The 16,519-nt window shown below is 42.0% G+C and overlaps 1 protein-coding gene across 1 annotated transcript in view; it reads left to right on the top strand.

Annotated features, from left to right (window-relative positions):
• The first annotated feature begins 5,656 nt into the window (after positions 1–5,656).
• The window catches only part of USP43 (ubiquitin specific peptidase 43), a 119,160-nt gene continuing 108,297 nt past the window's right edge, over positions 5,657–16,519 (top strand). The window contains exon 1 of the mRNA XM_032208626.1: positions 5,657–6,326. Within this exon, the coding sequence (XP_032064517.1) occupies positions 5,736–6,326 (591 nt within the window). The 5' untranslated portion in view covers positions 5,657–5,735. The remainder of the gene's footprint in view (positions 6,327–16,519) is intronic.

Here is a 16,519-nt window from a genome sequence, read left to right as displayed (position 1 = left end):
TCTGTACATGAATGGAGAACCATAAAATGAACGAATGAATGAGTAAGCAAGTGATTGAGTGAGTAACAGAATGAATGGGTGAATACAAGGGCAGCATCCTACCAACCTTGGCTAAAATTAGTCAGGGCTGTATCTAGTTAGCATTTAGAGGCAGACTTCCAGGGAATGGCAGGGCAAGACATGAATATCCTGGAGCAAGACAATTCCAAACCACATCTTTATTATCAAGAAACCTATATGGAGATGCCCACGAAGTCACCAGCAATCAAATTGGGAAAATCTAGGTGATGAAATAAATGTTCCTTTTTTTGGTTAAAGAGACACTGCTGCAGAAGGCTGGAAGCTAAAAATATTTGTTTCTTCTAATTCTATGAAAAAAAAATATTTATGATACCACTTTCTCCTATGAAGAACTGTGACCATCAAGCATTCAGAACATTTGTTGCTGCAGAAAGCCAGCCAGCTGCCTTTATAAAGGCAGAATCTCAACGAAGAGGGCATCATCCAGCTCTGTTATCAAACTCCAGAGTGCCTATCATGTCCACCCTGCTCCCATTTAGAGCCAGCAGAGTTAAGATGGGGCACAAGGAATTGGCGTAAGGAGTCCAAGAAATGTAGACAAGCAAGGAAGTTGAGGGAATATGAAGGTCCACAGAATGCTGGAAAGGTAGCCAGCAAAGGCATGCTTCCAATCAGACCTGGAGTTGAACCTACTTTCAGTGATACGTCTATCATTTCTTTCTAGCAGCACAAGTATGGGTTGGTTTTTTTAGGTCAATCCAATGTGCTTTCCCCCATAAACATCTGCATGCTATGTTCTGACAGTGAGAATAATCAATCAGTAGAATGGCTTGCCTCCAGAAATTGTGGGTGCTCCAATAATGGAGGTTTTTAAGAAGAGACTGGACAACCAATTGTCTGAAATGGGATAGGACCTTCTGCTTGAGCAGGGTGTGGTACTGGAAGACCTCTAAGGTCCTTTCAAACTCTGTTATTCTGTAATTTCTGTTTATCTTGTGCCAGTGAGTCTTTCAGGAAATAGCTAACAGGTTCCAAGAAGGACACAATCAAAGCAATCATCAGGCGAATGGGTTAGCTTTTACATTGCAAAGTCCAATATAGGTAGTCTTTGACATACAGTGTGACTATAATGGAGCTTGCCCGTTATCTTGTAAGGGTCATAAAAAAGATCGGTAATGTGATTGACTTAATTTTATGAGCTTATTTATGGTGATTGTTAAACGAATCACCACATTCATTAAGTGCAGTTGTTAAGTGAACACTGTGGTCATTAAGTGAACCAATGGTTTGTGATGGATACAGTTTTGCCAAAAACGGGAAGTGTTGGTTTTCAGGAAATGCATTATAAAACAGTCATGTGGCCGCACCACGCTACAAGTGGTCACAAATGTGGCTTTTTTGCCAAGCAACCAAATTTCTTTAAAAAAAAACACAAATATTTCATCATTCGTCAGTCATTAAAACATTGAAGTACAATTTTTTTTGTATGCCCCTCCCTCCCTCCACCCCCCCAACCCCCCTCCTCCTTCCCCCCTGACTTCCCAGAACCCGTACACGGTATGGATTTTTAACTAACACAGTCTAAAATCTATTGAGAAAAAAGAAATAAAAAAATTAATGACATTCTACATTGACCTTAGCTTCTTCTTACTGAACTAGCTTTAAACAGTTTAAATCATTTCTGATCTTAAGCATAGGCTAACTGGAATTTCTTGGTCCCGTATTTATTTTGTATATAGTCAATCCATTTTTTCCAGTCTCGTTTATATCTCTCATTTGAGTGATCTTTAAGATATGCCAATATTTTAGCCATCTCGGCTAAGTTTGTGACTTTCAATGTCCATTCTTGGATTGTAGGCAAGTCTTCCTTCTTCCAGTATTGCGCCACCAACAGTGCTATATTCATATTTTCAATTGCGTGTCTAGGAATTGCCCACATGGGTATCTTGTCATTTAATTTATATTGGTATTTTTTCCAAACCCGCAGTAAAGCATTCTTTTAGAGCTTCCTGCATGGCCTGTTTAACCTTAGGTCTAGCTCCTCCCACTGCTTCCAGACTTGTTATTGTAGTTCCTTGATCGATGGCCGGTGATTGTTGATGCTGTTGCTTTTTAGCTTGTTTCTCCATTCGTCTAGTAGTCATGCGGCTAGGTCTTTGTTCCATAACACCTTGCACTTCTAGAAAAGAGAGATGCTCCATCTTGTCTAGTGGTTGTGTAGTTTGCTGTCTATCCTGTCCTTCTTGTGGTCTTTCTCTAGGTCCAGATGGTGCAGGGTATCTGGCCTTCAATATATTATAATAAAAATCTCGGGCTTTCCATACAGAGTTGAGGCGATACCTTTGCTTATCAAATGTAAATATAATGCCAAATGGTGCATCCCATCTATACTGTATCTGACGATTTCTGAGTTCTTCGACCAAAAAAGCGTAGTCTCTCCTGGCTCTTAACATTTGAGGTGGTATCTCTTTCAAAACAATCTTGCAACCAAATTTCAATCACGTGACTTCAGAGGGGGTCTGACTGATGGAACTTCGAATCTGGGTCAGAAGTCCTCTTTTTCAGGTCAGTTATAACTTTGAACAGTCATAAGTGGAGGACTATCTATAGCTCTGAGACACAATCGCTTACATTTTAAAAAATGGCATATTGCTTTCAAAGCAATTTCCTAAGATAGTACAGAAACAGTTTAAAAACACAATCAAGAGTGAAGATAGATGAAATTAAGCTGAACTAAATATTGCTGCTAAAGCCACAACTATGCAAATTATAAGCAGTTTCGAAGCAAGCATGACTACAAGACCTCTTCCAAGACTCCAAATTCTGTTTTTGGGTTTGTTCTTATGGCAGGAGACAGCAACCATTGCGATCCACTAGTTTCACACACACCAAATTGTTTGTAGCAAAATGCTCAGTTGAGGTGATGTGTCCCTACTAGGTGTAACAAATACAGTATAACGTAGCCACGATACATTGCACAGGACCTACCAATGCTAACTTTCTGAGGTGTGTCAATTGTGAGATAATGCTTTGCAACCTATGTTTCATTAAAAGATCTTTACTTTTAAACAATAAAAAATAGAATACCCAATTTACCAAATTTCCTGCCAGATATTGAGGCCTTTCAGTTATAACCTCTTCTCTTCTCTGCTCGGTTGCATCTTTCTGGAGGACTATGTTCTCAAGACCAGTCCACATATTAGATTTGGAGCTTCAAAAGAATGATATTCTGTAACATCCTAGGTTCTCCTTCGCGATATCACCAAATCCCAACTCTTTATCCTTAGATTTTGAGGTGTTGGGGAGTTGACAAACCTTAAGCTAGTTGCTTCCACCATGATTCAAGATGTGTAACTTTTACCTCTTACTAATTTATCAGTTGTTGGGGAGGGGAGGGGACACAATTCCCTTTTAAGCATTTTTAGGTTTTCCACAAATGAAACAGTTTGAATATAAAACTGCAGCTAAGTATTAAAGCAGGGATGGGCATACAGTCACTCCTCATTCATTTTATGATGCCCTCCCTTCCCCTCAGCACCTCAATATCGCAACACCAGAATCTTACTAGCAAAATGTCCATTTTTGGAAGCTTCATTTCTTTCTTTTGCAACTAAAGCGGGAGCTAAATGTTGCTTCTAATCTACATTATTGCATCACCAATATTGACTTCCTATGGACCCAGAAAACCCAAAATAGCAAGTTTTGAAATGGTTGCCTGGATTTTTAAGTTTTACTTTGCGTGCATTCTATCATCACTAACTTTATCCTTCCTGTCACCACTATTTCTTGTGGGAAAATGTAAGCTCCTTGCTGCCTAAACAAGGATCCATACATATTATCATTAGAAGACACTTTCTCAACTGAGGTTCCATAGATCCCTAGGTTTCTGTGAAAGGATGCTAGCGACTGTGATTTAAAGGGGAGGAGGGAAGCAGAAAATAAACATTTTTGAACTTTGCCTACCACACAATCCTAGCACTTGTAGAAGTAGGGAGTTTTATTTACTGTAGCTCAGCTTACTGACCATCTAACATAACATGAGCTGTAGATACAAATTTTATGCTGGGATTCTCCGAGACTTGAACATTATTTTAAGATAAGATGGAGAAAGGCTGAGATATCAGCCTATCTAAAGTAGCACTTCTTTGGCAATTCAATCTAGGCTGCTCCTCTCCTTGTTCTCACAAACCTGTCAGTCATTCTGCATCTCACTGGTGTCAAAGAAAATCAATATTGTAAAGTTTCCAAGAGGTGGTGCAAGTAACAAGCTTTCATCAGAGGCTTGACCTGATGCTTCAAGAAGTGATGTAGATGCCTTAAGCTTTTTGTGGGACAAGCATCAAGTCATAGAGGCCACCCTTGATACCTGCTTTGAACATCTACCCCTTGACTTCAAACCCCCCCCCCCGCTCCCCAAATAACTTTAAGGAAGTGTGCATGCTTTCACTGATAGCATAGGTAAAACCTAATGAGTACAGTACCGTGATTTGGTAGTGGGCGTTTAATATACTGTGCTGTTCCATCATTTTGCTCGCGGAAGGTAGATGCTGGAATGGCATACCCATGTTTTGTTATGGATTCCAAATAGTGGGGAGGTTTTATTTCATTTCAGCAAGCAACTAAATGAAAACATTTAGGTTGTTTAAGTTTATAGGGCCAGTGTGATGTAGTGATTAAGGCCTCTGGCTAGAAACTGGGAGGCTGTGCATTCCAATCACATTATGGACACTAACCCAACTGGGTTACCTTGGATCAATCACTCAGCCCTTGGAAGCAGGCAATGGCAAACCATTTTGGAAACATTGCCCAGAAAAAACGCAGAAATTGACTGGGAGATAAAATATGACTGCTTGGGTGTTTGCCTAATATGCCATGTCCAAACAAATATTTGTGGGTGAACATAAGGGCATTGGGGGCCTTCCCAGCATACTGGGTGAACTAGGCAGAGAGGCTGCCAGTAATAAAAGGAGGCCTTTCCTGCTCTGCTTCTCTTCATGTCCAAAATGACGCCCATCTCCTCCATCTGAGATGCGCTACAGTAAACCCAGCCGAGCAGAGCAAAATTCCCAATGATTCACAGTCGTAAGCACATACGAGGCCTCGCCGAACACCCCGCCCCACCGAATCGATCGCGGAATTTGGCACACGCGTGCAGCGGCTGAGTAGCCCCACAAGGAAGGGGCCGGAATATGAAAGAGGCAGATGAGACCGCTCGGCGAAGGGCGTCCTGCCCCGCGACTAACTCTTGAGGGTAGCACCGGCTTCGTCGATCCGATCCACATGACGCTACTTAGCAGCAGTAGCAGCAGCAGCAGCAGCAACAACAACAACGCCTCGCCCGCAAAACTGTAGCCTCTCCCGCGTTGAACCCGGCGAATGAGCGCCAAAACCGAAGGAGGCGCTTGTAGCTCGGCTCCTTCAAAGTAAAGCCTCGTCTGGCGCTCCAGATCCGGCGAACTCCGGAGGCGGGAAAAGCAACGTGCCCTTTGGTGCGGCAGGGCACAGGAGGATGGCCGCCTGCCCCCTGCCATGAGCCCGGCCCGCTCCTCTCTGTCTCCCCGCCCAGCCCTGCCCTGCCCTGCCCAGCCGGCAGCCGTGGGGGCCGGGCGAAGTCTCCGAGCTCACGGGAGGCGGAGAGCGCAGGTAGCAAAGGAGGAGGAAGCGGCTGTCGGCAAACACTTGGCGGAGAAACGGACCGCCGCAGCCGAGCTCCGATGGGCGAACTCGAGGCGAAGGATAAGCACGGGCCCGGCACTCACACCCCTCTGGGGAGGGCCCGGACCTCGGCTCCCCATCCTGGCGGCGCCGGGGGAAGGCGCCGAGCTGCGCGCGCCTTCGGCAAACTAGCCCGGCGGCTCCTGCAAACTTTGCGGGGGGCGCGGCGGCGGCGGGAGCAGCGGCAGCGGCGGGAAAGCGCTGAGGCGGAAGACGATGAAGGCGGCTTTAAGCGGCCGCCCGGCTCCGATCGCGGCCAAGCAGGTGGCGGCAGCGGCGGCGGCGTCCGGCTAGGCTCGGGCGCGCTGAGCCCCCCTCCTACAGCCAGTTCCGGGGATCCGCGCCCGCTCACCCCCGGCGCGCAGGGGCTCAAGAATCACGGCAACACGTGTTTCTTGAACGCCGTGGTGCAGTGCCTGAGCCACACCGAGCTGCTCGCCGCCTTCCTCCTGCTGGCTTTGCCTGATCCCCCGAGTCCAGCCAGAGCTGGATCGAAAGCCGCCACCGGAGAGGTCACTCGGCACTTGGCAGCGCTTCTACGCGCGCTCTGGACTCTGGAGTACACCCCGCAGCTGTCCGCAGACTTCAAGGTAGGGTCCACGGGAGACGGGAAGGGGCGAGCTATCCAAGCCTACCTGGATTGCTCGTTAGCTATAATGGGTCCTCGTGTGTAGGACTGTAGGCTCTCGGTTGGGAAGCTGCGCAGGGAATCATTAATGTCTAAAGCTGTCTGAACGCTTGTGATCTACCTTAAAGTCCATTTCGGGGCGCCGTGTTTTACTCCAGGGTTGTTAAGCGTTGGAACAGCGTGACCCTCTGCAGTCACTGATCGTAATAAGATCGAGTTAATGTAAAACTCCGCCGGAATCTGAGGCAGAAACCAAACGATTGTCTTTTCATGCATCGTTCCAACTCTGGCGGCGCCCTTTGAGATAAGCAGCTGGCGGGAAACGGCTCCATTTACTTAAAATTGGGAGGATCGCTCACTCGTGTTTTTCTCTCCCTAGCCGCCGCCACGCTTTTTAAAGTAAACCGTCTGTCGTTCCCGTGCAGTCAGATTTCGAGAGGGGGGAGTAGCAGCACAAACGCACACACCGGTAGGGACAGAATCATTGTCAACTAGAGGGAAAGAGATCTGTATTGATAATAGGAGTACATAGGCCCAAGAGATTCGCGATGGCGTTATTCATAGTTGGGGAGGGAGGTCTGTCTTATTGGGAAACTAGCCTAGCGGCTAAAAGTAGACAGATATAAAGATACTTACTTACCTGCTTTGTAGTCTGTGCAAATGCAGTGGTTTATGTAGTGTATCTATGGAGCTTGGGTTAGGCAGCTGCCTGTGTTTTAGCTCCCTGTCAGAACTAGTGAAAGAATAAAGGCTAATTTGTGGATGATAGAAATTTTTTTTGCCACTCCAGGCAGGGTAGTGATAACTGCCTAGTGATAACTGTCATGCTTGAGCCTCTCCTACAATTTCTACAGTTCCTGGCTCACAGGATCAACTTGTGCCACTCTGAGAACAGTGATTATAACTTATCAAGTAAGTGACAGGTTAGGAAAATGTGTGCTTGGCTGTTTCAAACAGTCCTATTTTTCCCCATTCTGGGCAAAGACCATAACAAGGTATTGTGCCAGAGAGGTAAATATTAAGTACTGATTGTCTCAGAAGCTTTCCTCAATTTTGTAGTGCTCAACTTCGTCCAGACCTTTGAAGATGAAAAGGAGAGATTTATTACTAAGCAGGAGCCCTGCAACTCCCTGCCTGTGCTGAAGCCCAGATGATATTGGGGCAGCCAGGCAGATGAAGTACACCTGCAGGTTGGGAAACAAAGATCAGAGGAACAAGATCATCAAGCTGGGTCACAGCCTTCTTCTCCCAGAGCGCTGTGCTAATCGCAAGCCAGTGGGGATGGAGGGGCTTTTCATCACACTGTCCCTCAGGTGCTGATTTTAGATCAAAAGCACAGATCTGTGTGAGCGATCTCTTCTTCCTCCTCCGATTTCCAACTAGGCACAGACAATCAGGGGTCTTTCCTGTTACCTGAACTCATGAAGAGTGAGAGACCAACCCCCCCACCAAAAAACAAGTAGAAGGAAACAGGAGAGGTAAAGTCAGTCCAAACCAGTTGCTGAGAAGCCTCAGAGTGACAAAGAGATATTCATGTTTCCTAAGGAGGGAGTGGGAATCTTGTGTGCTGCTTGCCTTTGGGCTTTTTTCCTCTGCTTAATCAAGCAAGTGATGCTAGGCCTGCTCTGCAGGAACCGTAAGTGACCTGAGCCAGAAGTTTGCCAGCACAGTTTGTTTACATTTTCTGCAATTCCTGGGTGGAGGAGGAAAAAAAATGGATTGGTGACACTGCAGAGAAGGAATGTACAACTTCTACCAGCTTGGGGCAGCACTAAGCTTTACATAGTATATCAAGGACCATATCCCAAATGTGGTTGAGACTGGTATCCACTGGAGAACTTACGACATGGAATGGATCCTAAGCCTTTATATTTTACCCCTCCCAGGCAAAATAAGACAAAGGTCCAACCCAATCCCCTCCCCCCTCCCACAACAAGGATAACATGTTTGGATGAACCTTTTTTTTAACAGGGTATCTTGGGGTGAAATCAAAGATGAGTCAGTTGCAGTGAGATTGAGGATCAGTGGAAAAGACTTCTCATTCAAAAGAAGGAATTACAATTGGTATGCTGGAATTTCCTATTTGGCGAATAATGTGTTCTCTAGAAAAGTGGGCCTAGAAGATAGGATTAGGAGCGCCTCTGGGCTGAGGGCTTCCCATTTCTGTTTGTTTGTTGTTGAAGGTATTATCTGGCACTTTTTGTTAGCAGATTAGATTCTTTGGAGGTGAGCCTCTTCTGCCTCTGGAGCTCCTGTTTAGCTGTGGGCTGTCACAGGCTCTTTCAGTTCTGGTGAAATCTCTTGTTTCTAATTCTGCTGTTTGACAGTCCTGCTGATAATAGGATAATGTGTGTTTGTCTCTCCCTTTTGATGCAGCGGCCTCTGTCAAAGGTGAAATTGTTCTAACTTCTTCCTGGTTTATTTATTTATTTATTTATTGCTCTGGGAAGAGCCTGTACACTCAGTTGGATATTAGGTTACGGGCAAGGATTTAGAAATAGGAAACTGAGGTTTCAGATTTTCCAGACTTAGGCTTCTCAAGGGAAAATAGAAACAAGAACAATGTAGATATTCAGTTTTAAAATGCTCTTTGGGAAGAATGTAAACAAGATGTACATCCCTTATTATACAAGGCATCATGTTGCATAGCTGATTTATTTCTATGGGTTTTTTTTCTTAAATCTGATAGTCTGTTTAATAAGAAGTTAGTTCACATGCAAAAGGATGGGAAATAACAGCCTTTGGAAACCTTTGGTAAATACAAAGGCAGTGGAAATTCAAATGGAAAGGCAACAATTATATAGATGCAAATAGAAGAAACTAAGGCTCAGGACCACTCATGTATCAAAGATCAAGGTATGGCTTTACATGTGTGAATGAGTCATTAAAGGCCTTAACTCTAGATACAAATACTTGTATGTTCCCAGAGTTCCAAAGATTAGTTTAATGGTGTAGGTTGCAGTCAGAACATGGAATATTCTATGGGAAATTGTAAGCTTCCTATTTTTGTTTTCCTATTTGTGGAAATAGTCAGTGGTTATCTGACAAATGAGGAAGCTGTTGCTGTATCTACCTGATTATTTTTCCCACCTTGCCATATTTGGCACACTGCTAATTCCTGGTACAGCAATTTAAAGGTACTCTTAATAGGATACTCATCCTGAAGATGGACAGGGGTAGGTGGGCAAAGTCTGTGAATTTAAGTTGTTTGTATAGAAACCGATGCAGCCTGGAGCATTTTAAATCTAATAATTCAAATTTCATCTCTGCTGTGACTTTCCCACCTGGTCTCAGACAAACCTCTGATCTTATCATCTGCAATATGGAAATAATAATAATGGCATCTATCTTGTAAGATTGCTGTAAGGTTAGCACCAGACTAAAATTTCTCAGTTGATTTCAACCCTCAGAAGTGAAACATGCATGTGTGTAAGGATAGCATCATTATTTTCCACATAGGCCTAAAATGGGGTAGAATATTTTGTCCTTAAGAGTTACGGATAGTATACTACTACTAGTGACTACAGTAGCCAGAATGAATAAAAGGCAAGCCTTCCTATGTCTTCAGCTGATGAAATGTGTGTTGGAATGTTGAACATACAGTAGATTGGGAATGAAACCTGCATTCTTAGGCATAATGACTTAGAGTGGATTAGTCCTATTAAATGCAGGAAATCTTTTTTCTAGGCTCCCTTTATAATTACCGACTCACACAGAGAACTGTAATGTTTCATTCATGCATTTAAGATTAAAGAAATGAATGATGACTTCCATTGCCATCACTTTCACCTCAGGTGCAGGTTTGCACTGAAATCCACTGGCTTGCTCTTTCGCCAGGCAGAATATGGATATATAATTGGCTTATAATATATAAGCCAATTTTATGATCCACTTGCTGTCAGCCTACACAGCCACTAGCTTTTTCAAGGTATCTTCTTAGTCTGTGGCCTTTTTATGGGATTGATCGATTGGCTTAATCAATCTATGAAGCAGTTCAGAGGAAGAGTTAGAACACCTAAAACTTGAACTTAAAATTTAGGGTCTTGATTTCACATTTCAGAAAAGAAAGCAAGGTAATCAGATTTCACCCCTTTGCTGGAATGTGATTTTTCCCCCCCGTGGTCTGTATAATTTCTTACATAAATAACAAGACACAGTTTGGAAGGGAGGAGGGGAATGGGAAATTAAAATATTACCTTAATCTCTGTGTTCCAAAAGATGGAGTTAGATAACCTCCTTTTCAACCCTAGGCTATATTTCAGGTTAGAGTGTTTGGTAGGAGGGGCCTTTGGCATATACACACCCTCTGTTTGTTTATTGTGATATTGAATAGTGAGGTTTGCTAGGAACTGTGTTCCTAGGAAACAGCAGAGGAGAGGGAAGGAGTTTGTGTAGGAAAAGCCAGGGGAAGAAGAGAGACCATTTCTCCTGTGCTAGGGCTATCCCAGGCAGTTTCACATTTATATGATGGAACACAATGTGCCCTTTTCTAATTTTATCAGAGTTTTTCTCATCTATTTCTGGATTATGAAGGACTTGGCAATACAACAACTGCACTGAATCATACATAAATACTTTCCCCATTGTCTAATCACTTGGGAAATAGCTCTTTAGGGACCCTCTTAAGTAGTCTTACCCTGGGAACACAAGGAAGATCTTTTTAATTTCTTTTCTTTTTATTTCTAATGGGCAGGTAAAAAAAGAGAACCCAGCTTCCTCGCTGTTGAACACTGCCTCCAGCATGGACTCACTTGGTTGCTTCTGCTGCAGTTTTTAAAAAACCCTAAAATGCTAAATTGGATTTGAAGCTCTTGTTAGTGCACAGTCCTTCACAGCAACATTTTAAAAGTCAGGATATTTTAAGCCTAAGAAAGGAAATGTTATCCTTCATCTCTGAGACTCTAGAACTCTCCCATTTGCTCTTTTGGCCCTTTCTGTACAAAGAATTCCCCTACTGTGCTCTACCTCAGTTTTCATACTCCTTTGAAATATGAGGGTTTGTTTTTCTCATCCTATGCATATTTTAGTTGTGCTATGTGATCTGACTCTATTGTGCTAAGTCTTGGAGGTTCATCCACTACTGTTTTTGGTTTATTCATTTATTCAGCTTGGATGCCATCCAAATACAATCAACTCTGGGTGCCTCCCACAATAAAAAAAGAAATAACAAAATGCAATATATCTCCCTCCCTCTCTCCCTCCCTCTCTCTCCCTCCCACCTCTCTTTCAATACACCAGAGCTGTAAAATGATGGCTTGATTGAATTATTGTAATGTATTTGTATCATTTTATTCCCTCTTTCCCCAAATGAGTACTCAAAATGGCTATGAGTTAAAGTATAAAATTAATTCTAATGCTGAATGAACAATTAAAAGCTTGGCAAAAAGAAAGGGATATTTACAATTTTTGATGGAAGGGAAGATGGAGGGGACTGATCACAACTCCTGGGGGAGTGCTAAACGGGGTGCTAAAATATGCAACTTTATAAAAAAAATACCTCAAGGATAGAAAGTACATTTCCCCAAGTATTAGCCTATACTACAGAACCACTTCCCCCATATTACCATTCTTATTAAGCACTTTGTTCCAGATGCCTACTTGCACTGTCTTAATTGCTGACACCTTCTGTTGTGTATGTGTGATACCTGAGTGTTTCTCTTTTTTAAAAAAACAGATCTTAATAATCAACATATTATTTGTGCATTTTACATGTGGCCCTAGTTCTTGAAACATGAAATGATTCAATTTTACCATGATAGATTACTTCTTTTTGGGTGAATTTTATTGCAGGGGTCCCCAATTGTTGGGCCATGGTCCACTTCTAGGCCGTGGCTTATTCAGAATTGGGCTGCACAAGTGGCTGGCCAGAGCGTACACAGCTAAACTTGCACAAGCAGTGGGCCGGTGGACAATCGCATGTGTGAACACTGTTGCATGTGCCCGCCACTCTTCAAATCAAGCTGCGCACGTATGCTCCAGCCCACCACTTGCACGGCCCAGTTCCCCACTCCACCTCCAGTCAGGCTGCCAAACCCCAAAGGTTGGGGACTGCTGTTGTAATGGATAGATAATGCCCATCCAAGTTTTTGAATAGTTTTTTAATAGTATAATTCCTGAAGTGCCAGTTTCCCATGTGCCTTATGCGCATGTAAGTCATGGGTACTAGAACCCTAGTGCCTGGACTGAGAGAGTGTAAATCTAAGGGTATACAAATAATCATATAGGGATTAAAGACTGTTATGTGCTATAATTTATCTTTTTCCTATAAGAGCCTGAAAATGTTCTCCTGTTTACAATGGTTTCTATGAACCCTTGGCATATTCTGATCGCACTGTGCCAAAAAAATAGTTTACACTATTCTAACATTATTGTAACTGGAGAGCCAGTCAGAAAGCACTGGATGAATGAGCAGCTGGTCCCTGCCCAACTATCTGTGATGGTTTTAGATTTTCAGAACCTGGCACTCCTCTAGAAATGTCAAACTACGGTGCCCATAAACCTCATTGTGCCTTTGTGAGACTCTTTGGTTCATGTTTATTTATTGGCTGTGTTTCAGCTATGTTCATGGAAGTAATATCATTTTCCATTGTAATGCTGCTGCTGCTGACCTTCCTTTTTACTCTTCTGGCAGATCCTTTATCAGCAATAAATGAAGTACTTAGGGATAAATTCCACATTAGACATTCAGAAAACAGACCCCCCCACACACACTGTGGCTTAAATCTGTGGGATTAAAAAAAAAAAAAACTTCAAATGCTTTCCCCCCCTGCAGAATACATTCATGTTTTAATACATTGTACTGTATATTCTATTTCATCTAGTTTATTGGTACTTCCTTGTCCCAAGTGCTGCTTTTGATTGAGTATTGTCCTGGCATTGTCTTCCACTAAGGATCAGAACCATGGGTTAGTCTTAAGCAGATGATAATAGCAGCAGCATCAAGTTGCAAATATTAATCCTATCTCATGTGCAACCTGAACTGCTAAAACTATGTGGATACTGTCTGAGAGTATTAACAGACCTCAAATTATACTTTCAAGTGTAAGCTTTGCTGAGAAAGATAAGGGTCTCCTTCCAAATCAATGTCTGTTGCCAATCAAGACAACAAATGTACATTCAAGAACCATGGAATGCTTGAACGAATGCTTGAAAAGCCCAAGCTTTTCATCCTCTATTATCAACAAGGTAAAACTGGCATTAGGAGCAGGAGTGGATATGAAACATCACTGGCAGGAAAGGGGGTGAGACAACAACATACACATTCCTGGACAACATGGATATAATGAAAGAAAAGATTGCTTTTGAAGGAAAAGTGTTGCTCAGGTCATGCTCAGCCCTATATTTCAGCTTTCTGTTGCCTGTCAGAGATCTGTACTGTCTCTTTCCCCCTAACAAATGGGAGTTTAGGTTTAAGAACATTATTCATGCAGATTCCATTCTGGACCAGTGATTCTATCTCAGTCCAACCTAATTTGTAAGATTCTTTTTGTGGGAGGAAAAAAAATAGGGAGCTTTATGTATGTTACCCTGAATTCCTGTATGAAAAGGCAGATTAAAAAAAAAATAGTAGTAAAATATTGTAAGAATTGGTTATATCTTTAAAAATAATTTTATTAAAGATTATGATTATAGTAGCAAAAACTAATACAAATTTAAAAGAAGAGTAGAAAGAATAAAAAGTGCAATAAAAAAGAGAAGAAAAAAGAAGAAATGTAGGAAAGAAAAAAGAAATGTATAAAGAAGTGACATTTAACCGTCATCACAAGTGTAAACAATTTTAGTAACTTTTCTGCTGTCATCATCCCATGTCCCATCTCTTATGTTTAAACAAGTAAATAAATTATTGTCATTTCAGTCCTGGGATCAGCAGAAGTCCATTAAGGGAAACCAGAAATAACAATATCTGAATTTTTAATCTTGATCAAATAAACCAACTTTATGTTCCTTTATGATATTTGATTATTTGTTGCTGAATTTTGCCAGCATGATGCCAGGAAGGAGATAAAACAGAGATACAAAGATTGTGTGATTAGGGCATTAGTTATTCCAGAAAAGACAGAAGTTCACGTGTGTTGGTTATATCATTTAACACAATTTAGGATTGAAGCTATGTTGTATGTCCCAGGCAGAATATCCTAGTTCTTATAGTCCCTGAGAACCAATATCAGTCAGTGTCTGCAGTACTGACTTAGGTGGACTAGTAATCTGATAAGAGTATATACAAGTTCCCATATTATCCAAACCATGTTTTTGTCACACACGGCTTGTTCAAACCTATACTGAATCAGCCACAGTCTCCATAGACCTGGAAAACTAGAGATCACTATCTCCCTAAGGATGATGCATTAGGTGACACTTTCCTCATACTTTTACTTCCATGTCTTCTTTGTTTTTTTCCCCTGTGGTCAACAGGAAGCACACGGGAATCTTACTTAAAGAAAAAATATATATCGTGGACAATATTTTCTTAAAGATTGGAAATTCTGTTTTTGAAACAAATGATTATTTTATGTATGGTAGCAATTTTTGATGAAATATTGATCAAATACCTCTCATTTAAATATGCATTTGCCCAGCCCAAATCAACAACCTTGTGCTCTATGGGTGTTTTAGGCTGAAGTCTAATAATCTGAATTAAGGATGTTATAGGTTGCAAGGAATTTAGAACCTCTAGTCCAGCAGCTCCACACTCCTATAATAGCTCACATTGTTTAAAGTAAAGTAACCCATGTTTTTCAGAACTCTGTATAATAGCAATTTTGGTGATAATTGCCTGTTATTTTGCAATACATATAGCAAATGGGGAAATAGCTGACAAGAATGCTTTATTATAGCAATATTCCCAAGGAAGTCTGTTATTTAATTTTTGTTTAATAGAATGCTTATTTTGTAACCATAAGGTTTCAGCGATAAGCTACCTGCTGAGGCTTCACTACAGATAAATAACTGGAGGGCAGATCTGTTAGCACTCTGTATGCTGTGTAAATGTATTAACAATCAAGTGCCTGTTAGCTTTTAATTGTTCTTTAGTGTGTCCATAGAGAATGGGCAAGAAGCTTTGCTTGAGGAGAGCATGGGATTGAACTATGTATGTTGCCTTTTGGGGTATCATAGTGTGGTCCAGATTTAGGACTGGAAAGCAAGAAATAATACATAACTTGTGGCCTAGATGGTTGTATCCAGGCATCCTGTCTATACCTATGAGGAATCTTGGAGATCTTTGAAGGAGAATTTCATCAAGTGTGTCTTCCTCCACGACAACAGTTGAGTCGTATTGTGTAGAGCATTGCAAAATCCAGAATTGAACCAAGATATTTTACTGCTTGGAGTAAACAAATCAAAATGCCAAAAAAGAAACAAAAGAGGAAGCTCTGGCTGGCCGGGCACATCATAGTGCAGCCCATGGGACGGATTCGTCATGTGGAGGCCATGCCCACCCAGCTCCGCAAAGGGGGAAAAGGTAGTGAAACGTCATATGATGGCAACACGAAGCATCAAGTTTGACAGCGGTGGTGTAGGTAATAAATACCACTACACCACTACTCTTTCTTTTTAAGATAGTTCTAATGCAGGGCCACTTCTGTCTTGCAAAACACATTACCAGGTAGTCCTTGACTTAACGACAGGTTGAAGTTACAGTAGTTACAACCTAGTTCTAATTGCTATCACCCCCTCTTCAGTGGTCATGTGACCACATTTCAGGTGCCCACATATATAACTGTTCGTAGCATCCCACAGTTATGTGACTATTTTATATTTTTTGCTGAAAATTGGCATTTATTTCCCGTTTGGGGCAAAACTGGCCCATAGTGAAGAATTGATTCACCTGACAACTGCAACCGAAGTCATAGAATCAGGTAGGTCACATGGGTTACCCACTTTACAATCGTCATGACTTATGACCATAATGGCATGCTCCATTATGGCTGTAAGTTGAGAACTACCTGTGTTTCCTGAAAAGCCACAAGAGGATTCCTGCTAAATGTTGGACTGTTAAGTATCAGAAAAGAGACAGAAAAGCTAAAAAAGATAAAATTCCAAAGAATGTTCTACCAGCCACATGAGACAATTCCCTTTCCTTTTCTGTTTTGTATCTTCTTTTTCAGTTTACAAGTCTAAAAATGTTTGTTGACTTCAGCACTGAACATTTGATGG

This window comes from Thamnophis elegans, chromosome 2, assembly GCF_009769535.1.
Source record: "Thamnophis elegans isolate rThaEle1 chromosome 2, rThaEle1.pri, whole genome shotgun sequence".
Lineage (NCBI taxonomy): Eukaryota > Metazoa > Chordata > Lepidosauria > Squamata > Colubridae > Thamnophis > Thamnophis elegans.
This window is presented reverse-complemented; position numbering and strand designations above follow the sequence as displayed.